Source organism: Cryptomeria japonica, chromosome 3, assembly GCF_030272615.1.
Source record: "Cryptomeria japonica chromosome 3, Sugi_1.0, whole genome shotgun sequence".
NCBI classification, from domain to species: Eukaryota; Viridiplantae; Streptophyta; class Pinopsida; order Cupressales; family Cupressaceae; genus Cryptomeria; species Cryptomeria japonica.
The window spans coordinates 500,632,415-500,658,511 of record NC_081407.1 but is presented as its reverse complement, the minus strand read 5'-3'; the positions used below and the strand labels follow the sequence as shown (position 1 = coordinate 500,658,511).

At 41.9% G+C, this 26,097-nt stretch overlaps 1 protein-coding gene across 2 annotated transcripts in view; it reads right to left on the bottom strand.

The window, feature by feature from the left end:
* Positions 1–26,097, bottom strand: part of LOC131067462 (WD repeat-containing protein DWA2) — a 201,723-nt gene that overhangs the window by 135,027 nt on the left and 40,599 nt on the right. For both annotated transcript variants that reach the window (XM_058002485.2, XM_058002484.2), the window contains exon 4: positions 20,667–20,778. In XM_058002485.2, the coding sequence (XP_057858468.2) occupies positions 20,667–20,778 (112 nt within the window). The remainder of the gene's footprint in view (positions 1–20,666; positions 20,779–26,097) is intronic.

The window sequence follows — 26,097 nt, the reverse complement described above, 5'->3', positions numbered from 1 at the left end:
GAATTCATGTTTGGACTTTTTAATATTTTCCATTATTTTGGTGGTTGTGCAGAAAATAATTAAAAATTTAAGTTGTAGAAAAGTGAAAAATTAAAAGACAAATTATATTTAATTATTAAAAAGGTAAGTAATTGACTTTGGAGGAAAAAGGAGAATATTTAACTAAAAGTAATTTTAATTACTTTTAGAGGTTGGATGGAAAAGAATAAAAAAGAAATTATTGGAAAAAAGAAATTCATTCTATCATTATCAATCTCCAGAAACCCTTGTTTGCAAAGCTTTGGATCAACTTGTACCTTGAGGAACAAAGCCCTATCCATTTACTCAAGAATCAGAAGACAAAAACCTTCAAGTTCTCATTGTTGGCTTCACACAAAGGTCAAATTTGTGCTCACAATGGATTACAGGTTATATTCAATCCAAGAGATCTGAAAATACAAAAAAAATTATTTATATTGCAGGGATTGAAATTGTTTAAATAATATAAAAATTTTGTTTTATTCAGAATAACCTAGAAATAAATTTTTATTTGCTAGAATCAATAAAAGACTCTGTTGTACCATCCAGAAGGGCAACGCTTTGATTGAATTTCTTTCAGGAAGAAATATGTCGTGGGACCCTCAAACTTGGTAGATGCCAATATAGATAAACCAATTCATGGTTTGAAATTGCGATGGAAATGTGAAAGGATTTAAAAATCATTGAAATTACTTGAGTTTGCCACACCAATTGGAGGGGGGGTTGAGCCATTCTGCTGATCTGGAATCTTTAGCAAAGGGAATCGCATCAATTCAAAGGTCAGCATAGTAGCCTTCAAACGAGCGATTGAAGGTTTAAGTTATTTTGGTTTGATTGCTGCTGCAAAAAGGGAGATGTCAGAAAGTAAGGCAGTTATTGTGAGGCTAAGAACGGACATGGGAAATTCATTTTACCCAGCCACTTATTATTGGTGATATTCATTGGCAATAAAGTTTATTATATGTACACACATGATTATATTGTATTCTGAGACTCCAATAAGAATTTAACCAGCAGCAACTTCAACATTATTAGTATTGCTCATTATAATCTGTGAGGAAATCTCTTTCTAACTGTGAATTAGTGGAATTATCTTAACAATTTCAGAATTGCACATTTGAATTTTTTATCATAGAATAGATATTGAATTTCACACATAAGTCTTGTGAAAGCATTATCAATACAAAACAAAATCAAACTTGCCAGAAAATTAAAAAAATATATATTCTACTAAAAATTGGCGGAAAATTTTAAGAGGAAATAAAAAGACTAATTTCAGTTTCCTCAACATAGACTTGGACGGCTGGAAAATGACTCCTAAAATAGAATTTTCTTTCCTTAATTGTGCCCTGAATTCTAGCAAATTGTAGAATGCATGAAAACATCTTCAACAGAAAATGTTCTTATTTTTGTTGACAGTTTTTTATCATGTTTATTAGCAACTGTCTATCATCTTCAATTGTCATTGAAATATCTTCATTGACAACAATTCAACTTCATTAGCTCAGTAGTTCATCTTTGTCAACTTTTATCTTTGTCAGCATTTAGTTATTTGACATCAAATTTTCCCACAAAAATAGATGTTGTGAATAAGATTAGTGAGTCAAATGCAAGCTGAAAAAGAACCCAACCCCAATTCTTTTTGGAGGGTTATAACACAAGCAGAAGACTTTGGCTCAATGGACAAGTAGGTGGTCGAGGATTAAGCGAGCTCTGCAGCTATATTGTGCTTGCCTTGGATCCCCAACATGCCCTTTAACAAGTTTGAGGTATCATTAAGGTTTAGTATTTCCCATGGAATTAAAAGGTCAAAATGAATACACCGTGATCATTTGTTTAGACAATTTTTTAGGGAATAATGCTCTAGTAGCTTGCATATGAGTTTAAATAAAGTATCTATTTGAGCTTAATCCTAGTTTAGAGTCATAAGTAAAACATTTGATGCATAAGATCAAATATGGTGAAAACTCAATGTTCTAATGCTTAAGGGCATGATGTTTAGACAAGCATTGGCATTACCACTCTATATTATTCCTAATTTTATATAAACTTAATCTTCTTACTTGAACTTGGGTCATTACTAGTTTTCATTTAATATTGATGAAGAGCAATGAAAAAAAATACGCTAGGTAAAAATGAAGAATTAGATGAAACTTCATTAGAAAGCAAGGTAGATACTACCATGTAGTGTAATGTCCCCGTTTTCGTGAGCATCAGAGTTCGAGGGATTAGCCTATTATTTGGACTCTCGTAGGCTAACATTCGGGATAGAGAGTCTCAGTGGCAGTTCCACTTCTTCAATTCAATCTTGGTTTCAGTTCCAGGGCCTTTGCAATCAGTGTATGGGCTTAGTTGAGGGACTTACTATTATAGTAAGTCAATCTGGCAGTTGTGATATTTTTAGTCAGGGCACCTAGACACATGGGGGTTTATTCAGTGTTGACCCCAACTTCTGACGAAACGTCAAAAGACTAAATATTGAGGGAGATATTAATATTTTAGTGGTTAAGTTATTTAATTAACTTATATCGATATTATAAAATGACTATTAAAATTATAAGCCACTTAAATATTATAAAGTGACTTTATAAAAAATTAAAAATATTAAAAGTGATTTTAAATCATTTAAATGTAAAAGTGCATCCAAGATGAATATAAACTATTGAAAAGTGATTTAAATACATTTAATGTATTTAAAATTGCATTTGGGCGTACTTTCTTGGAATTTGTGCTTTTGGGGTTGTTAGCGGCATTATTGTACACAAACATAAGACTAGTTAATTATGTGTAATTGTTTTGCTTAGTTGGCAACCGAGGGGTGGTCGTTGCAGTGCGACGGTTGGCGCTCGCACCCCCTCGGTATCTTTATATACTTTGGAATGTAACTTGCAACACACAATTTTATGAATGGAATAACATCTCTTATACTTGTCTGATATCTATGGCGTTATTATTCTGCATTACGTGCTTAAAGCTTTAAGTTATTCACCCGAGAGGGCAAACATCTGGCGCCGTTGCCTAGACGTACTCGGGAACGGAAGACGCGGATGGCGCACGGACACGATGGGCCTACCCATTGGTGAGATAAACCCAGAGGCCGACGACGCGCAAACAGAACTTTACACAGGAGAAGACACCGCAACGAGAGAATTTTCAATTCTGCTCCAGGTAGCCATCCAGACCTACGTCCGACGAGAGGCAACGGAGGCGGAAATCCCACCAAGTGCCGTGTGGACAGCGTTGGAGGTGAGCCCGGCAGTAAACCGGTTGATGAACCATCTTCCCCGGTTGCTTGCACAGGCATCACTGGCACAACAAGCTCGCCTAGAGGAGATTGCCTAGGAAGAGCGATGCCAACAGGTCCTTCAACAGTGCGAAGATAACAGCCGACGGGAAGCAGAACGGGATGGCACCAGGCCAGGAAGGAATTGAACCTTGAATCTTCTATATTCAAATAAAAGTGTCATTGACATGAGTTGTATTTGAGGAAATGAAATAATAAAGACGTGTTTTGATTTATGTATTGTGAGTTATGGAAATGTGCGACAATTAATGCCCAACCTATTGAATAAAGATAGAAATAAAAAAGCAGAAACGGACGAGTGGGAGGCCGCGTAGAGGGCCTTGATTCTGGAGCAGCGAGTAGAACGGAGATGGAGGCTGAGGCAACTTGTCGAAGGACGACCTACCGAAGGGTGGCCCGAAGGGAACCACGGAGGTGTCACGGAGGGTGCAGAAGCCGAGGGAAACTTCTACGTGTCGCCAGAACACCGTAGGGAGCGGAGCCACGAAGAGTTTCTGGAAGAAACAAGGTTACGGCGAAATCTAGTCGAGGAGACTCAGGATCAGTTTAGAAACTTCTCCCTTACACCACGGAGTGAGGATCACCAAGGAGAGCAAGGAGTGGGCGCGGGTGAGAATGAGGGGGAGGGCAACCGTACAGTTGTAGGTGCAATGCACGGCAGGCAGAACACCGTACCACCAGTCACCCACGCAGAACACACCACGGGCGCTGGAGGGAGCGGTGCAGGGGCTCAGACATAGCAACAGCCACCTCAGGGGAGACGACCCCCATCAATGGCGAGCAAATAGAAACTACCGAAGTTCAATGGCGACGGGAAGGAAGATCCTGTCCGCCATTGTCGAACGTGCGAAACCATATGGTCAGCAAACGGTGTTAACGATCAAGATGAATGGGTAACACAATTCCCAGCAACCTTGAGGGGAGTGGCCATAGACTGGTACTCAGATATGGACAAGGCCAAAGTCGGCACATGGCCCGACCTGAAGAAGGAGTTTGGGATAGAGTTCCGCCTCCTGAGAGATGACAACGAAATAGTCGTCGAGATCTATGGAACGAAGCAGAACAAGAACGAGACTGTCCGAGCCTATAGTCGGCGGCTGAAGGAACTATTGGGAAAAATGGAGAGTCAACCAGCAGATGGGTTGAAAAAGCAATGGTTCGTGGAGGGACTAAAGCATTCCCTCTGAAAGAAGATGAAAATCGTTCCACCTACATCGTACGAAGATGCATACAATAGAGCGATGGATCTCGAGAGCGAGACCAAGACATCGAAGAAAAAGAAGAAGGATAGCTCGTCCGAGGAGGATGACTCGTCACAGGAAAGCAACAGCGACAACGAGGCTGGCAAACGGGTGCAAGTGCTCCAAAAAGACATGGAGCGAATGAGGAGGGAATTCAAAACAATGAGAAGCACCGGTCGGACCGAAGGGGACATACGGTGCACTAAGTGCAAAGAGGAGGGGCACACAAAGGGTACTTGCCAGAAGAAGGCATTCTGCGAGATTTGCCAAGTGATGGGACACTCCACCAAGGAGTGCCCATACAACATGAAAACCCGGAATACGCAAATGAACCAGGTGTTGTTCACGGAGCAGGCCACAACGTCCGCACCAGCGGGTACAGGCCAACAAACAAACACAACGGCATCATCTGGAGGATACCGGGATAACAGAGGCGGCGGCGAAAGAAATAATAACAATAACAGAAACCGGATCCAGTATGACGCCAAAGGCCGGCCAATGATCCAGTGTGGGGCCTGCAATCAGTGGGGACACTTCACTCGCGATTGCACAAAGGAAGCCAACCCTCAGCACCTCTGCCGATGGTGCGGATCAGGTGATCATGAGGACGCAAATTGCCCGAAGCCTGGTGTAAACCTTCTAAACATAGAACCCACGAAGGCGGAAGTGTTGGCAATCACCAGGGCGCGGGCCAAAAAGAGTGTATACCCAAATCCCTGTACGGAGACCGAGAGGGTGCGGGAAGCAAGAGACGAGATCACAAAGGAAATGGCCGCACAAAGGCAAAACAGCCACCAAACCGCAAGTCCGCTACGGACGAGGGGAGAAGAGGAAATCTTACGGCAAATATTGCAGATGGACGTACCCGTGAGAATTCAAGACCTCCTGGAGACCATGCCGCAGCTAAAAACGGCTATCTTAAACTCTGTACCTTCACAGGTGAAAATGAGGGAGGTCGTGAGCCCCATAGTTGACTCTACGTTAAGGGAGCTCCTAAGCCCCACGGTCGACCCCATGTTGTTGGTAGTCAACAGCGGACGCCAACCGGCGGTAGTAGAAATGGGCATAATGGGGACTACCTTGACAGACACTATTGTGGACGGAGGGTCGGGAGTAAATGTGCTCCCAAAAGCGACATGGAAAAAACTAGGAAAGCCTACGTTGTGGCCCCCCACATTCAACCTACTAGGGGCAGATCAGCATGGGATTAAACCCCTTGGTACCCTCATGGGCCAGCAAGTGATGATTGGCACGCAGCCCTTCGTGCTGGATTTTGTAGTAATTCCCTTGAAGCAGAAAGGGTATGACGCCATCCTCGGGCGTGGGTGGCTCATTGCAGCAAAAGCAAACCATAACTAGAAGCGTAATACTCTGTCCTTGGAAAACGTGGGGAGGAAGTACGTGATCGATCTCCGTACGCAGATGGTGAGTGAGGAGTTGGCATCCTTCTCCGACTCGAAATCTGAGGGAGGCCAGTTGGCGGAGGGCGGAGACGGACACCGCATGGAACCTAGTGACGAAGGGGTGTTAGAACTGGAGGCATGCTCAAGGAACGACGGGGACTCCTTGAATGGCCTCTTCCATTGGCAAATAGGAGATTATGAATTATTTACACCCTCGTGCAATGTATTGAGCATCGAGGAAGAACCAGATATATTTCCCCCAAAATATGGCGAGTACAAGGAAGGGGAGGCCTCGGTGAATGAGACGCCGGCACACCAATTCCAGAAGGGGGAGCCCATTAAATATCAAGAAGCCAATTTAAAGGAGACAAATCTCGGGGGGACGAGTGACCCCAAGATCATCCTTGTCGGAGATGACTGGAATCCAGTGCTGAAGGCCATAGCCTTCAAAATTTTCCTTGAATCCAAGGATGTCTTTGCATGGACATACAAGGACTTGAAGGGCGTGCCCCCAGAGTTGTGTGTACACCGAATAACATTAGTACCGGGAGCCCAACCGGTAAGGAAGCGGCCTTACCGTATGAACAAAAATTATGCTGCACGGGTGAACGACGAAATTGAGCGGATGTTGGAAGCGGGCATAATCTTCAAAGTACAGACAAGCCAATGGGTGTCTCCCATTGTGATTTCCCTCAAGAAAGAGGCCAATCAGATCCGGATCTATGTAGACTTCCGGTGCCTGAACGCTGTCACTATTAAAGACTTGTTTCCCATACCCTTCACCGACAGCATCTTGGAGGAAGTAGCTGGACATGAAATCTATTCCTTCATGGATGGGTTCTCTGGATACAACCAGATATCCATCGCGGAGGAAGATAAGTTGAAAACAACCTTCGTGGTGGAGGACGGTGTGTATGCATACAACCGAATGCCCTTCGGTCTATGCAATGCACCTGCCACCTTTCAGCACATCATCTTGCACATCTTCGACAAGATGTCAGTGGGGAACTTCAAAGCCTTCCTCGATGATTGGTCTATTTACAGCGGACACGACACCCACCTAAAAACCCTCGGGGAGTGCCTAGAGAGATGTCGGAGGGCACGGTTGGCCCTCAACCCGAAGAAATGTAGATTCATGGTACCACAGGGAAGATAGTTGGGACACATTGTGTGTAAAGAAGGATTGAAAACGGACCCGAACAAGATTCAGGTAATTGTAGAAATGGAACCTCCTACGGACGTCACAGGGATAAAGTCCTTCCTTGGTCATGTGGGGTACTACAGGAGGTTCATCAAGAACTTCGCTAAGGTGTCCCACCCGTTGGATAAGTTGACACGGAAAGGGGAACCATACATCTGGATAGAGCCACAGAGCAAGGCCTTTGAAGAGCTGAAGACAAGGTTGATGGGAGCACCCATACTGGCATACTCGAATTGGGATAAGGAATTCCACGTTCACGTGGATGCCTCAAACTATGCCATCGGGGCTACATTAGCCCAGGTACGAGGACACGGGTTGGACCACCCCGTTTATTTCGCCAGCAGGTTGCTCTCGAAGGCGGAAAAGAACTACAGTACCACAGAACGTGAAGCCCTCGGTATAGTCTATGCCGTACAGAAATTCCGTCATTACCTCCTGGCCACACCATTCACATTTTACGTAGACCACCAGGCACTCATGTACTTGGTAAACAAGCCTATTATCCAGGGGAGGATAAGTCGTTGGCTATTGCTACTACAGGAGTTCACATTTTTAATTGTGGTAAGACCGGGGCGAAGCCATGTCATAGCCGACCAGCTGTCCCGGATTAAGTCGGGGGAACCTCCAAAGGGAGTAAATGATGATTTTCCGGATGCGCACTTGTTCCAAATAGCCGCACTCCCTTCGTGGTACAGGAAGATTGGAGAGTACCTGTCGACGTCCCGATTTTCGGAGGGTATGCCTCCAGGGGAACAGAGAAAGCTCGTATTAAGGAGCAGGACTTTTTCGCTCATCAACGGGTTACTCTACAAAATGGGGCCGGACCAGGTATTAAGGCGTTGTGTCATGGAGGAAGAAGTCTCGAGCGTATTAAGGGAGGCACAAGAAGGACCCGCAGGTGGACATATGGGCCCAGACACTACAGCCCGCAAGGTGCTTCTGGCAGGACTGTGGTGGCCAACCGTACATCACGACGCCAGGGAGTGGGTCGTGGGGTGTGACACTTGCCAACGGGCGAGCAAACCTCTAAAGCGGGACTTCATGCCCCTCAACCCGTCGCACGCACAGGAACTCTTTGAACGATGGGGACTCGACTTTGTAGGTCCTCTTAAGGCCAGCCGCACACGACGGTGCCGGTACATTGTGGTTGCGACAGAATACTTGACCAAGTGGGTGGAGGCGAGGGCTCTCCCGGATAATTCGGTAGTAAGCACGGCAAAATTTATTTACGAACAAATCATTACGCAATATGGTATACCTATTCAGTTGACCAGTGACTGGGGGGGCCACTTCGTGAACCATGTCATACGGCTGTTGACCTCAGAGTTCAAGATTTTTCACTCATTATCGAGCTCGTACTACCCACGTGCCAATGGCCAGGCGGAGGCCACAAACAAAATATTGGTATCGGTAATTTACAAGTCCTGCGGGGTAGAAAAGGAAGATTGGGAGGAGAGGTTACCCTCTGTACTATGGGCCTACAGAACGACTTACAAAGTGACCACGGGTCAGACTCCGTTCCAACTCATGTACAGGCAGGAAGCGGTGGTGCCAGCGGAATTCATGGTGCCAAGCCTTCGCATTGCGGTAGAGAACAGACTCGGAGATATGGAGAGCCTGAGGGAGAGACTGTATGCCTTAAGTTGTACGAAAAAAGAATGCTGGCACAATGGGCCACAGAGACAGCCCAGCAAAGACGAAAGGTCTGGCACGACAAGCACCTTTGGCGAATGAAGTTTACTCCTGGACAGCTAGTGTTGAAATTCAACGGGAAGAATGAAATCAAACCAGGAAAATTTAAAGTGCGATGGCTAGGGCCCTTCAAGGTACGCCAGGTCAACGCCAACGGGGCGATCAAGTTGTGGACGCTGGACGGGAAGGAGATACCAGATGCCGTCAATGGGTCAAAATTAAAGGTTTATCACAAACGGAGGGAACCTGGACCCTCCAGTCAAGATGTTTGACAATCTGTCTTTAAAAAAAAAAAAACGTGTGGTTCGTATGACGTAAAAAAAAACGTGGGGCCACCGTACGGTGACTACACCGGCGGTGGGACCACCCATGGTGGTAACACCGGCGGTGGAACCACCGTGTGGTGGACCATCGACGGTGGAACCACCGTGCGGTGGACCATCGACGGTGGAACCACCGTGCGGTGGACCATCGACGGTGGAACCACCGTGCGGTGAATGCCACCATGCAGTGGACACCCGCACTAAACCAAAAAGCCCGCAAAAACAAAATTAAAATGCAAACAAGAAAGGAAACCCCCGCAACACAGCCACACAAGGAAAAAAAAGGGGACCGCCACACACACAAGTAGACCATGCAGCCCACGCAAGGAAAAAAACAAGGAGAAGGAACGCAAGGGAAAAAGAAGGAGAAGGTCGTTACGAAGGTTTCCAACGACCGTATGATTTTTAACAGGAATTCAGTTATACTAGAGATTAATGGATTCAGCAGGGAAACGAAGTTGGAAAAAACAGCTGTAGGCTTCCTCCAGTAGCAGCCAGAGGGATAGCAATACCAGGGTTTTATCATCAAGCGTACGTGTGCAGGCAGCACCATGGATGCCAGCGCTCGACAGAAGCAAAAGCAGACAGCACCACAGGCTGCCCTACGTGCGAAAAATACATTAACACCCCAGAACATCACCTTTGAAGGCCTGAATGGGTCGGAATGCCGGAAATGGTGGCAGGACACTCCCAACAATGATCTGGTGAAGCAAAACCTCCGTAAGGCGGAAGTGGAGTGGGCTATTCGGATGCCTGTGTTTCCTATCTGTGCGTATGAGGGTGCCCTACGGTTCATGGTGGACACCTTCGACAGACACACATGCACTAGCACTTTTGAATACCTCGGGAGGGATGTTACCATATCATTCAAAGCGAGGGACTTCACGAGGGTATTCGGCATTCCAGGCAGATAGGGCAAGAAAATAGAATTGAAGGCTAAAAAGAACTCCAGGAACTTGACGACAGTAGAGTTGGACAGCGTGGCTAATGCCACGAAGGGTCAGGGAATCCGTAAGACCTTTGTTGCAAAGGGCCACTAGCGGTGCATTATGGATGTCATCAAGAGCAGATTGACAGGGTCGGGCAGGGCGTCGGACATCGCCCTCCCTCAGATTATACTTATGAACGGATTGATGAATGGCATTGTGTATGATTGGGCCGCGTTACTCGCAGAGCGCATGTATGAGTTTTTGACGATGCAGCATCGCACATTCTATATGCCGCACTACGCTATAGGGTTGTTCCTGGAGGCCACACGGGAAGCAGTGCCGGAGGCAAAGCTGGAGGTACAGCCACAGGGACCGTTGGCAGTAGGTGAGCCTCCAATAATGTATTGGAGGCACTTGGACATTGGGCACTCTTCTGCGAAGCAGAAACGGGCGGTAGATACGGCCTCGGCTTCAGGGGAGCCTGACAGCGGGAAGGATTCCAGTAGCACAGAGGAATCAGAAGCGGAAGAGGAGGATGATAGCAGCAGGGCGACGGAGGAGCGGGTCCTGTTTGCCCCACCCCTGCTATCGATGGGCACGCCGATGCCATCATCTGGAGTAGGTGGCACCTTTATTCCGGCCTTCGGACAGAGCCACACGCCAGTTACACTTGGCCCCCAACAGCACCAAGTAGCATCACCAGGGCCAACCACGGCGGCACTTACGGAGGACATGGCAGAGTCAGGGACAAAGGAGTCACCGCATCGGGTAGTAATCGCCGAGGAGCAGGGACTGAGGGAGGTAGTGGATACGGAGCCTCGGGTGCGGTTGGACGTTGTGGGGACTGAGGCCGTGGTGACTGTTTCGGCGTCTTTGTTGGAGGAGCCAATGACAGCGGCCCATCCCCCGGTCATAGAGATGTGTGTCGACCCGTCAGTCGTGGCTATGGAGAGCTGGCTCACACAGAGATTTCAAATGACTTCGGCACAACCGAAGGGAGCTGTTGTATTCTCACTGTGTCGGGAGACTAGAGCAAAGGTAGTCGACTTGGACGATTCCTCTGGCGAGACACATGTGCCAGCAGTGGGGCACGCGGCAGGAGAGGTCGTCTCTGCCATCCAGACGCCAGAGGAGAGTACACCATTGGTGGCGGCAGAGGTACCTTCACAGCAAGATGCGGTTGTGTCAGCTCCGCCAGAGACTCCACAGCCTTCGGAGCAGGAGGGGGAGGATATCGAGGCCTATCTAGCTGACATGGTGACGAGGGGTAGGCAGGTGGTGGCCACTGCCCAGACGCAAGCATTGCAGCAGGTTGTGGTGGAGTTGGAGAGGGCCCTACGGTTTATGCAAGTGGGCTGCCCCGCAGCCTTTACTACATGCTTTGAGTCTCAAGGTTGGCCGACTACTGAGACGGAGGAGATGCTCCAGGCTTGGAGTGTGCGTCAGCCCATTGTGGAGAGTCGGGTGACGACAGTTGTCCGCGAGATGGAGCAGGTCTACCGGGACGCCTACTATGCCCTAAGGCGTGCCCAGCATGAGTTGGAGGTCCGAGAGGCTGCTAGAGTCGCGTTGGAGAGGGATGTGGCCACTCAGCAGGCCTCCTAGGCAGCAGAGCGGGCCCAGTTGTTGTCTCAGCTAGAGATGACCCGCGCAGAGAAGGCGGAGGTAGAGACTCGCCTGTCGGCAGAGCAGAGTGAGAGGAGCCTGTTGCAGACTCTGTTGGTCGATATGACAGCGACAACGGATACCAAAGAGGAGGAGCTGCTGGAAGACGCACATATGGTGAAGATGGCTTTGCAGAAAGTATTGGTTACAGAGCGGGATGTGACTGCCCGTACTCAGCAGGTGTATGAGCTTCGCGCCCGCTTGGCTGCCCAGACACCGGCGTCTCAGCCTTCTACTTCAGGGACGCTTCCCCAGCCCCCTCCTTAGTTTTTTCTGATGTATATATTGTATAGGTTGCATTGTCTCCGTTTTTGTTGTTAGTCGCCACAATTAAGAACCGCCATTTTTAGTTCCACACAAACCACTGCGCAGGCACCTTTGCGTGCCACATGGGCGGAAGTTCTGGCGACTGACCCAATGTTGTTGGCCTTAAATAGTGGTCGGCATCCTGTTGTAGTAGAGATGGGAATTCTCGGGGCTATCCTCAAAGACACCATCGTGGACGGAGGTTCGGGGGTGAATGTACTGCCAGAGGGTACGTGGAAGAAGCTGGGGAAGCCAACACTATGGCCACCCACGTTCAACTTGGTAGGTGCAGACCAGCACGGCATCAAGCCACTCGACACCCTGATGGCCCAGTCGGTCACCATCGGCACGCAACCTTTCATACTAGATTTTGTGGTAATCCCACTCAAGAAGAAGGGGTACGACGCCATCTTAGGCAGAGGGTGGCTAGTTACAGCAAAGGTGAACCACGACTGGAAAAAGAACACCCTTTCTATGGAGAAAGGGGGGCGGAAGTACACCATTGATCTGAGGACCCAGGGTGTTGACGAGGAACTGGCATCATCTTCGGAATCGAATGATGAAGGAAAAGGCGACCCGAGGAACGAAGGACTAGGCTGCAGGGAGCCCAACGACGAAGGGATTCTCAAACTAGGAGAGTGCTCCGAGGATGAGACAGGGTCATTGAACGAGCTCTTCCATTGGCAGATGGAGGATTACGAAATGTTCCAGAGCTACAGGCTCGAAGTAGAGGAATGACTATTAAAATTATAAGCCACTTAAATATTATAAAGTGACTTTATAAAAAATTAAAAATATTAAAAGTGATTTTAAATCATTTAAATGTAAAAGTGCGTCCAAGATGAATTTAAACTATTGAAAAGTGATTTAAATACATTTAATGTATTTAAAATTGCATTTGGGCGCACTTTCTTGGAATTTGTGCTTTTGGGGTTATAAGGAGAAAAAGGCAATTAAAAATTATTGATTATTGATTATTTGACATTGCTTCTATTTTGCTCTATGGAATTCCTTGACAAGGATTTCAGAGGTTTGGCCATTGGAGAACGGAAATTCTTCGTGGATCTGTGATTGTGAGGCTGTGGAAGATCAGCTGAATTATTGCAATTGTGAAGGCTTCATTTAGGAGTCTTATTGTGCTTCAACAGAGATTCTTTATTTCAGATATTGCAGATTTTTCAATAAGTAAAGGGCAAATCAAGTTAGACGCCCCTTTTTGCAGCATATTTCATTTCAATAAGCAGCCGTACAGTTTCCAGTTGCTAGCCGTACAATTCAGGCTTGGCACGTGGGGTCCAAGAAAGGGATGTTTTGACTGGGAGGCTAAAACGCCTTTCTAATTTGCAATCTAGTTGCACCATTCCCAACGCCCAGCATAATTAGGTGGATTCATCTCATTTTTGGCCTGGAGAAATTGTATTCGGGACTTGTACTTCAATTTTGGTCAGTTTCCCAGTTTTGGTTGGCAAACTCCAGAATTCTTTATTTAAAATAAGCTGAGGACCTATGGGTATGTTTTATGTATTAGTTTCATTTGCAGCAGTTACTTAATGCATAATATAGATTCAATTGTTCCATATTTGGTATCTATTCAGTTATATGAGCAATTCTTGCTTGGTGCACTTGTTATTTTTATTTTTAAAAATTTCAAAAACCCTTGAAAATCCAAAAACAAATCAGCAATAGTATTTCAGGAGAGTTAGAACCAGCAGGGTTCCTACATGTAGTCATCCACGGAAGACTACGCGGTGTAAAGAGTGTAAATGACCCCAAAGAAACATTAATCAAAAGAGTGTAAAGACTCATTGTTGAGCGTTAGAATACTATGACCACACCCTTGAATCTCCTAGCATTTGCTTTATCCTGAAAATATTACAACACAAAGATACTTTCATTGCCAAGGAAGGTGGCACAATATATAGAGATCAAGAGGTTGCTAGTCGGTACAAGGTTGCATTCAAAAGAATATTCCCAAATCCAGTTGTACAATGTATTATGTTGGGTGAATTTGACCACTTTATATCTTCCAAGAATCATGACATTTGCCCTTTTCAAAACAAGTTCAAGAAGGATGCTCATGAATGGTGGTATGTTTATGGCCAAAGATCTATTTACTTACAACCTCTTATTATTAAAAAACATTTCTAGGGTATGCATTTTTTATTTCCTTATTTTTCTTTCACTACTATGTATTATGTTTTATGATTGCAAATGTTGTATTGACCTTCTATGTAGTTTCAACAAGCTGAGAAAAATTGGACTACATCCTATTGTGTGGAAAAGTGGAGTTCAGATATGGAGAGAGATGAAATCTTCACTTGTAAGGTATCTAGTAACTGCTTTTTTAATTGTCAACATTTTATATAATTCGAAATGGATGTCAAAGCTTAAGGAATATTTGCTTAGTTGTAAATAAAGTTAAACATATTATTCAGTGTTCTAACACGAAAATTGTATTGGCCAAAAGTTCAGTTAAATGTAATTTCTATCGTCATTGTGAAATAAAACTAAGTGGGACTACATATGAACCATGGAAGATTCTTGACTCGCTATAACCTCAAACTTTACAGGTATCATAATAAAATGTGTTGAGTGGTATTGCAGCCTTCATGAGGCCTAATAATAAGCATTACTACTTGCTTGAACATTGCTTTACTTTTTATGACTAGGCTGTTGATCACATAGGGACATGACACTACTATACTTATTATCATATTTTGGTACTGTTGTGACGTTTTCACACATCGCCCCATTGCAAATGGGGACCCATGTTTTTTGCTCGTTTTGCTCGTTTTCGCTTTGCTTTTTCTAGGGTTTTGTTAGTTTGTTAGTTGTCTGGATTTAGGATCAAGCCTTAGGGTTCTAATTACCGTCTTTTCGGACCAAAATCCAGTCAGTTTTGAGAGCTTTTTGAGCTTCCTTTCGTAGGATCCAAATTTTGAATGAAATGAATTCGCCAGAATGGTCTAATTTTCAATTGGAATGTTGATGCAGAGCTTAAATTTGTCTAAGTGTTGAAGATGAAATGTGAATTTTTGTCCAATTGGATATTTTTGACCAAATTTTGACATTTTTGATTTTTGATCCTAGGCATCTCAAATGATTTGTTTTCGCCTTGTGAAGTGTTAAAATGTGTAAAATCATGTTATTTTGGCCTGTAGGAGCAAAATCGCTCCTGTCCCTCAGTGAAGGACGGGAGCTCGTTTTCAAATATTTTACTATTCCTGCAGGGTCAAGATGAATTACGAATTGGAAGTGATGGAGAAAGGCGAGATCTTTCCATTGAATATAAATTGAAGATTTTCATGAGCACAGAAATGCCTCCAGGGGAAAAATCGCTCCTGTCCCTCAGTGAAGGACCGGAGCTACAAATCCAATTTTGCTTTGTCCTTGCAAGATTTTAACGTCTTGACGATGTGAGAAGGTCCAAAGAGGTACATTTTATCAAATGAATATAACTTGAAGTGCTGTCGGGGAGATCAACAGGGTAGCAAGTCCGGCTTGAGTGAGGTCCTGATCCTGAAATTTGGCTAAGTCTGGAATGTCCTGATCCTGAAATTTGACTAAGTCTGGAAACTGAAAAACCTCCAAAAACTAGATTTTGCAATATAACTCCCGGAGGTCTGAAACCACTCTCAAACATCCTGAAAGTATATATGGAATATAACTTAAAGTATAAGAAAGAAGAAAAGTTATCCTGATAGAGAGTGCGAAAAGTCAAATTTCGCTCCCGTCCTTCACTAAGGATCCAGAGCGAATTTCGCTCCTGTCCCTCACTGGAGGACCAAGGCGATGCGCTCCTGTCCCTCACCAAGGGATCAGAGTGAAATTCTTCATAAGGTACGATCTGGGCAAAGATCAAGCAAATTTTATGTTCGAAGGCAAGAAAGGAGGTCAATCGAACCCGTTGAAGACAAATTGAAGATTATCAAACGTCAACAAAGGACCAAAATGCTTAAGTTCGCTCCTGTCCCTCAGGAAGGGACCAGAGCGATTTTTGTTGTAGATGATTTTCTCGCCAAATTTCAACCGATCTCAAGGCATGAATGAATGAAAGGAGGCATTGCGAATCCGTTGAATATAATTTTCGAAGGTGATGAAGTGAAATGAGGCCCACAAGAGCAAAATCGCTCCTGTCCCTCTCCAAGGGACCAGAGCGATGAGGTACGTCGTCCCCTTTGTTTTCATAGTTTTGGCGCCGAATAAACAATTCAAATTTCCTTAAATGCTAAGTTCGATAAAATTGAAAATCTAATTTAATTAGCATTTAATATGGCGTTGATCTTTTATTAATTATTTTTGCCTTTATTAAAATCGAAATTTGCAAATTAAAAAACGTAAGGCATTAATAATTAATTAATTAATTAATAAAAATCGAATTTGAAGCGCTACAAAGGGAGGTCGGCCTTGTCATTTTAATTTAAAAATCATTTTAAAAAGTGGTTTTATCTCCAAGTCGGCCTATATGGTAATTGTGGTGTGAGCGCTATAAAGGGAGGGTGGTGAAATCTTCATTTTCACATTATCATTCTTCATTCACATGCGATTTGAGAAGTGCGAAGTTGTATTCAAAGGAGCGAATTTCATTCCAAGCAAGGTGGTGCGAATCTTGAAGTTTCTATTGGTGCGAATTGTCAAAGGCATTGAAGATCACGTCAAGGACAACTCAAAAGGTGGCGAAATTGATATTTTGAAGAAAAGATCACGTTGAAGACTATCTATACGTCAATTTTGCCTAGGCAAATTTTTCTCATTTGCATTCTAGAGTTAGCTCTCTCCTGAGGTATGGCGATATTGGTTTTATTGTCTTGATTTTGAATTGTTCATCGTCATTTCCTTAATTTTGAATTTTGAGATTTTGTTCTCCCTTAGCTCAATCGTTTTTAGGAAATGATTAATAAAGGACTTATCATTAAGTTTCCTAAAAAATTGCTCTCTAATTTATGTTATGTATTGCTAAATCATGGTACTAATTTTGAAATGTTGTGTAGGCATCAAATGGAGATCTCTTCAAGGAAAATCAAGCCGGATCAAGGACGGTCTTCGCCAGGACGATCAAGCCAGGACAAGGGCGACCTCTTTCAATCCAGCATTCCAAGGCGAGGTACATCATCATCTTGCACATCAAGGACACAAGGAGTTAGAACAAGGGCTCGTTGAAGAAGTAAATAGTTCCAGATGAATTAATTAAAGCAGGCTTCTCAACAACATCAAGTTGAATATCTACCAAGTTACAAGTGTCAAATGAGGTGGCGTCCTAGTCATCACGTCTCCAATCAGTGAGGTCCATCTCAGCATGTCCAGATTCAATGTACTTAACTCATGGAAGGTGGCACAAACTCCGATGTACCTACCCCGGCTATCCATTGGTCGATTTTTCTAGAAGGGACATGTGTCCAAGCAATACAATTTTGTCATTGGTCAAGCATTAAATGTTATGTAATGGTTGTAACAAACCCTAATTAGGGTTTTCATTGTTGAATCTTGGCCATTGATCTTGAATTGATCTAAGCCATCAAATTGTATTGTGGGCACTATATAAGCCCAGGCATTTCATTTGTAAAGGCTAATTAGCAATAATTAGAGAGAGAGTTGTAAATAGTTGAAAGTAGTTAGTAGATAGAGAGTAGAATAGGAGGACAAGGCAAGAAATTGTTGCCATTGATTGTAAACAAACTCCATTTTCATTGAAGTAATGGTGAAATATGTCGTTTTCTTGCAATTTGCATGGTTTCTTGTTGAGTCTTCAATCTTAGATGGTAGATGATTAGATGAATGGAGGAAATGTGATTGATTGATGGTGGAATTCGTATATCCATACTACTAGCAGTTTGTTGATTGCAGACTTGCCTTGCGTAGTCAACTGGAATCATTCAGCCTAAGCTCAATTTCAATTTGTTGCCTCTTCATTGATATGCATCAACTTGGATGGTGTCTATGCCTGCGGTGATAATTTGAACATCATAAAGCTCCCCTTAGAAGATCGCACTAGCCTTGTGTAGATGTTCCATTGATGTCAAAACAAGATCTAGTTAGAGTTTCATCAAAAATCAAGTCATTGCTCCTACATTCTTAGTATTAGGATTAGATCCTCTCTTCGCCCTTATCCTTTTTCATTTTTTCAAATCTAAGTCAGTAAGAGCCTGTGTCCAGCAAAGCAGATCGGAAGTTCAATCATCACATGTAAGTCCCCTTGTGATCCCAGCAAATCACATCATACCACTGGAGCTTGTCCACACGTAGAGACCCTACATCAAAGAACCTTGGAGTCTACCTAACTGATCCTTTACGCGAATCTTCAGCAGTTAGAGACTATTTTCTCAAGAGAGGATAAGATGCCTTTAGGTATTTTATTCTGTGTATGATGGTGTACAAAATACACGTCAACAGAATTGGCGCTAGAAGGAGGGCTGAGCATTTGAAAGTCCGATCTTGTCAAGTCACATCGCATTTGAAGAAATTATCAAGAGCCTTTTACCCTCGTCCACGTCAACAGGTACATGGTTTTCCAGGTTTCCCATATGATTTTGTAATCACACATTACTTGATAGTTTATTTCATATGAGGGTACATAAGTGGGTTATTTGAGGCTAAAAGTTTATTCTTAGAACCAGTTGGAGAGGTTCAACTCCAAAAGTGAGGCCTTGAATGCTTTTGACATGACTAACCTTGAGTGATGGCAAAACCTGCTGTTTAGTTAATTGGTGATTGTTATTTCATGTATCAATTGCAGTTGTATTTTCTTCTTACTTACATATTGACAGCAGCTCACTCTCTCTCCACTTCTAACTTAGTCTTTATCCACCCAAATCCCTTCGTGAAGAGAAGGGCTACCTCTCATTCAGGAAGGATAGCAGGAGAGACTGAGGAGTTCAGTAGCTTAAGGAATGGTGCCTTCATGATTCTCTTAAAACCACTACTTGACATTGATAAATGAGAGCTATGCATTTTTTGACATGTACTGTTGAGGTTATGAATACGGGATTGGAAGACGAGAAGCAACCACTATGCATTAGAAAGACTACAAACAGAGCATGGACTATTTTATAAGACTATATCATTAGGTACCCTATAAACCCCTTAACATTTAACACTAACTGATTTCAACATGAAATCAAAAAAAGCTTCGGTTGCTTGATCTCAACCTCAGATGCTGTCTTAATGGCCTTAAAGATAACTCAGTCAGGGTCAGGAGATAAGCTTCTTATTACAGTTACAAATTGGCAGGGAGAGGTAATGTCTACCCTGCATTTGAGGCTTAATTTATTGTTTGATTGGTGATAGTATTTGTAAATCTGGGTAAAACCTGAATGGCCTTGAGGTTTTATAATAACCTCATGGTAGTAATTTGGAGCAAGGATCCTTAACAGCAGTATGCTCAACCATGGGCAGAAAGATGTAGATCTAAAGATCTTATTAATTGTGTGGTATGACAGCAGGAAAGACATTCCAGAATGGTAAATGAAATGTGTTCTTTCTAATCTAGATCCAGTGGTGTGCCCAGTGATATACAGTATAATCTGTCCTATGGCCATACTCTTAATTTTTGAGAATGAGTCACCTGAAGAAGCAACAGTAAGGCAGCCTAGATTGTGTTAATGAAGAGATGAGGAAGTACATAGAGCTTCTTTTGCCATATAATAAGAGTGAATTGATTATGAAAACGCTGAAAACATTTTAATTATTGTAGATTAGAACATAGAGAGAAATTTCCAATCAGAGAAAAAGAAAGAGGGAGAAGGAGAGGGGGTGGAGGGTTAAGGCTTAATAATGAATTTGTGAGATATTCAAGTTAAATCTGAAAGAACATTATGATCTTCGATAAATGTGGATTAAAAGAATTACAGTGAATCTTAAGGTTATTAACCATATATATGATACAATAGCCTAGATGGATCACATAGCCTACAACATTACAGTTTCTGAAAAACGTAAATAAGTCTCAAATTAAGTCCCAGAGATTGACCATCACAATAAGTTTCAGACACATAACAGATGAATGAGAATGCTGATGTAGAAAAAGCTAAACGCTCTAATGCAGGTAAACAGAAAAAAGGATCCTTAAAAAAATTCTCAGTCTGCTTGAAATGGTAAAACACTGCATCTGAATCATCTTTTCTAGTTAATTCTAAACACCCTTTTAGAATCTATTAATATTTAAGAATATTTTACATAATGGATTACTGCAAAAATATCCATGTGTATACGCATCTGCCACTTTGGTAAAAATTGACCTGGCAAATAAGCTATATGTTCAATGGTGCTCTATACACATTAGTAATTATTTTGATGCATGTGCTTCTTTGTGTCTATGCTCAAAATATCATAATCAATCTTAATTGAATAAAAAAATGCCTGTTCAAGATTAAAACTATGATTCTTAACCAGCACAAGTCCCAATGAATCACAAACGAATAAAGCTTATTTTGAGAACTCTTCCACTTCAGATATATCCAAAACAGCCAGGGCATGGTAAAATAAAGTACAAATTTGAAACTTAAGCTTTTTATCCTGAGAGCGTCATTGCCAAATCCCTGCTTATTAATCCTCTTCAAGTTAAATGTTTACAACTACAAGAAATTACCACTGTATCTTATGGGTATGTGCATCAAGGGAGGCAATCTGTTCTATCTGAGGAGCATTATGCTGCATAGAAACTTCAGGCATTCTCCACAAAGCAGCCCCATAATTACCACCTGCAAATCTTGACCAAAGCCAAAAGATCCCACTATAAATAACCTAGCAATTCCATTTAAAATTAGTAGAATCTCATTCGTGTTGTGCATTCTAAAATGGGCGAGGAAAAATAGAATACAAACATAGAACAAACTTAACAACTATTTTTTCTTATCATTTCCTATTCAAAGTAACAGATTACTTTCAAAATAGAGTATGCCAAGTAATATTATTTATATCAAAAACAAGCCCAATGGAGAAAATACTAGAGAGGGAAACCAGGCCCAATTCAGGAAAGAGAATTGTTTAAGACGGAAGGCAGGGAGGAGGTGGGGAACGCCATCAAAGGTACTGAAGGCCAATTTAAGTTTCTCTTTTCATTAATCTGCTTCAAGTACAAATAATATAGTAGAAGCCAAACCTTTGATTAACTACCTTCAGCTAGCTATAAGGCATAGATGTAGTTTTTTGCAGGTCAAAGGAGACAGTTTAATAAATAACTTGAAGTCATATACAGGCAGCAAATCATCTAAAAGCAACTTACCCTCAATAAGCTCTCATCATTTTTATAGACTTTGGTGGCAATATTCTTCAATAACTTTGAATGTCTTACAAACCAATCTACATAAGGAGTTAGTTAAGATAATATGGAACTGGATCACCTTAGCAGAATTGATGGCTTAAGTGAGAAGCTAACTTATGACCAGGGCCAAGGCTCCTTGAAGTTGTCTCCACAGTCAATCCATGTCAAGTTACTAGATTGAAGGTAACAAACAATCTGCAAAGCAAAGGTGTTCTTGAACCTCTTTCCTTGAAACTCCTTGAGTATGACATCTATTGCTAGACTGTTTCTCTACTTCTTTGCAAGGAACAATAATGGAAAAACTCCAAGAGAACATTGAGCCAACAACAATGACCTTGTCTGAAGAACTAATAGCATCAAAAAAAGTTGCAGGATATAGAGGAAGAGAGTTTATGAAGGAACTATTAGAATAATTAATTCTCTTAGTCAGTTACCTTTATAGTTGCTCTATTAATGGTCATTTAGTTAGTCATTTAGCTTTTTAGTTCGTTTAGTCTTTTAAGTGCAACTATTGCTTCTTTTATAAGAACGCATAGTTTGCTTTTTAGATTTTAGCTTTTAACCTTTAATTAGCGTTTTAAGCTTTTAGCTTCATGTTGAAGCTTTAGATTAACGGTTCGTTCTTTTTAGAACATCGTCTTGTAATTCCTTTATTTACGATCTATATTCGTAATTACTATCATTCAATTATTTTTCTTGGTAAATTTTTGAAAAATTTGTAATGCTAAAAAAATTTCGAATTGAATTTTTTTAGTGGAATTTTTTCAAAAGTTTTTTTCTGGACTAATTTTTTTTGGCCACTTTGAGGGTTTTGAGAAAAAAAAAAAAATTCATGAAATTTATGTGCAACTTTTTTCAGGTCTGGCTCAAGGGTTTCGTTTTTGCTGGTCGCGTTTTTTGCAGATCGCAATTTTTATTCTAGGCGACATTTCATGTTTCTCGAATTTTCGAATTGCAGTTGGCCCACATTTTTCCTGCACATTATCTTTTAGCATAAATCTTTTTTTTGTTCACGTTCTCGCGATTTTCATATTTTTTAAGGTCTGATAAAAAAAAAACACTAAGGTTTTTTTTTGCACGACGTGATTTTTGGGTCTACAGGGCAAATTATTTTTTCTATGTTTTTTTTGCGCACGCAACAATTTCCAACAATGCCCGTGTTCTGATCCCACCACGATTTATTTCTAACAGGTTATTTTGCATTTTTTTTTAAAACACATGATTTTTGTTGGTGCTTCTGCTTTGGGTCTTTGTGACGGCTAGGGTTTCTGTGTTTTTCCTGGGTTCAGTGGGGTTTTTTTTTTTTAAATCGTACTATTTTCTGATTTCCTGGGTTCAAATGTGCAGAAATTTTTTATTTTCTGGGTTTTCAATAATTTTGAGTATTGGGATTTGTGCCAAAACAGTTTTTTTTTTTTACTTGTTTTTTTAAATCAATACATTTTTTGCAAATTATTATTTTTTTTATTTTTTCAGAAAAATTACAGGTTTTAAATTTGTAGGAAATTTAATTTCTGGGTTTTTGAGCAAACCTCAAAATTAGCACATCAGGATTCATGCCTCAAATTTTGTTCCAGGGTTTCATAACCTTGGTGCAGTTGTTTCTATTCTGATTTTTAATCACATTCTTCTATCTCGTTTTTTGTGCCTTCACAAGGTTAACCTCGTTTAATCTCAGTTTTCGTGATGGCATCTTGACCAACATCATGTTGGAATGCAATCAAAAGTTCAATGGCCGCAACTACAACACCTGGAAACAGCGCATGTTCACGATAGTTGAATATCGTTGCCTTGATCAAATTGTTCTAGGCAAGGCTTTTTGTCTTGCAACAATAGGTGCAAACCAGGATAAATTTGATGAGCGAAATCAAGAGGTTGTCATGCTTATCAAGTTATCAATCATAGATGATCAACTCCCTCAGGTGCCTTCAGGTAAAACAACTAAAGAGATCTGGGATCTCTTGAAGGGTCTTCATGAGACATCCAACAAGAACCAAACTTTCTTTCTGAAGAATATGTTGTTTTCTATCATGATGGATGAAAAGACATCTATCCAAGCACATCTTACGAAGATAAAGGACAGTCGTGACAAGTTGGAGGCTATTGGTCGAACCATGGAGGAAGAAGATATAGTAGTGATCACGTTGAAAAGCCTATCTGTTGACCTGTATTTTGTACACTATCAAACACAGAATAAAATACCTAAAGGCACCTTATCCTCTCTTGAGTAAAGCCTCTGATTGCTGAAGATGTCGCCAAAAGGATCAATCAAAATGACTCCAAGGTTCTTGTATGTAGGGTCTCTACGTGTGAATAAGCTCTCTGTGGTATGATGTGATTTGCTGGAATCACAAGGGGACTTACATTCGATGATTGAACGTCTGATCTGCTTTGAATATTGCTGGAACACAGGCTCTTGCTAGCTTTGATTTGAAAAAAGGAAAAAAGACGAGGGCGAGGAGAGGATCTAATCCTGATACTAAGAATGTAAGAGCAATGAATGATCTTTGATGGAATTCTAACTAATTCTCGTTTTGACATCACAGGAACATCTCCACAAGGTTAGTGCGATCTTCGAAGGAAAGGTTTATGATGTTCAAATCATCACTGCAGGCATAGACACCATTAGGTTGATGCATATCAATGAAGAAGCGACAATTGAAGTTAAGCTTAAGCTGAATGATTCCAGTTGACTACACAAGGCAAGTCTGCAATCAACAAACTGCTAGTAGTATGGATATACGAATTCCACCATCAATCAAGCACATTTCTTCCACTCATTTATTAACATGAAATCAAATATGAGAAGTATAAAGACCATGCAAATTGTCGAATCGACCCATAAATTTCACCATTTCTTCAATGAAGTTACAAGTCTTTTACAACAACATCTTGGCAACAATCTTTGCCTTCTCTCTCTACTCTACTTTAATTGCTATTCTAATACTTCCAACTGCTTACTAACTATTCTAACTCTCTCTAATTGCCTTTACAAAATGAAATGTCAGGGCTTATATAGTGCCCTCAATACAATTCGATGGCTTAGATCAATTCGAGATCAATGGCCAAGATTTTCCAATGCAAACCCTAATTAGGGTTTGTTACAACCATTACATAACATTTAATGCTTGACCAATGATAAAATTGTATTGCTTGGACACATGTCCTCTCTAGAAAATTCGACCAATGAATAGCCGGGGTAGGTACATAGAAGTTTGTGCCACCTTCCATGAGTTAGGTACATTGAATCTGGAAATGCTGAGGTGGACCACACTGACTGGATGAGCGATGACTAGGATGCCACCTCGTCCGACACTTGTAACTTGGTAGATATTCAACTTGATGTTGTTGAGAAGCTAGCTTTAATTAATTCATCTGGAACTATCTGCTTCTTCAACGAACCCTTTTCTCTGACTTCTTGTGTCCTTGATTTGCAGGATGATGATGTACCTCGCCTTGGAATGTTGGATTGGAAGAAGTCGCCCTTATCTTGATGATGCTGGATCGAAGAAGGTCGTCCTTGTCAATGCTAGACTGGAGGAGGTCGCCCTTGTCCTTGCTTGATCGTCCTTGATGAGACCGTCCTTGATCTGGCTTGATTTTCCTTGAGAAGAGTCTTTCGACTTGTAGATCTTTCGAGCTTGGGAGTCGCCATCTTGATACCTACACAACATTTCACAATTAATAATATATCTTGAAATCTAAAAATTAAACTTTAAAAGGAAGATTCAAGATTTTAATTTAGGAAACCTCATGATAAATCTTGAGTTATCATTTCCTAATTTAGGATTTTCAAAGCAAAATTCAAATCTTCAAAAAATGGTGCCAAGGTGATTACGCCATACCTTCACTTGGGAATTAATTCTAAAAAATGATGCAAAGATAGGAGAATTCGCTAGGCAAAATGTAGATCAAGACTCCCTTTAGCAAAATGCGCCCCCTTTAGCTTGGAAAAGAACTCCATCTTCCACTAGCCTCTTCAAGATCTGGAAATTCGCCTTCAAATGTCTTCAAAAATCTGGAAATTATCCTCCAATCTAGCAAGAAATACGCCTCTCCAATAGCCTTCAAGATGAATTTCGCCTTCCTTAGCTTCTGGATTTCGCTCCTCAAATTGCTCTCCAATTTCGCACTTGAAAGGATGATTGAATGATTTGAATTGTGAAACAACACCTCCAATATATAGAGTGCTCACCTTCTACATCTCCCATAGGCCGACTTGGTGAAAATAGGCCAAAATAAACAAAAATTAATAAAAGAATAAGGCCGACTTAATTAAGCAATAAAAAGGATAACTCAAGCGCTCTTCTTTTAACTTTAATTTAATAATAATTAATTTCGAAATGCCTCAATTAATTTAAAAAACGATTTTCCAAGGCTCCAAAATTAATTATTAAATGTTATGCGCCTTTCATTAAATGCCAATTTAATTAAAAAAATTTAAAATATTTCGAAGTTTTGGGCGAACTTGGCATCTAGTGCGATTTGCTAAAATAAGGCAAAAAAATAATGAATTTTGATAACTTTCGCTCTGGTCCCTTGGAGAGGGACAGAAGCGCCTTAGCTAATTGCCCTTAAAATTTGTGGTTCTCGCAACTCCATTCCACCTTGAAGCACTTTAAGTATCATTCCAAACTTGTGCCTTGGCCTGGACTCGTCCCAATTTGGAGAGGAAGGCTCGCTAATGTGTTTTTCGCCCTGGTCCCTTGGAGAGGGACAGGAGCGATTTTGCAACTATGAGCTTACTTGTGTTTTG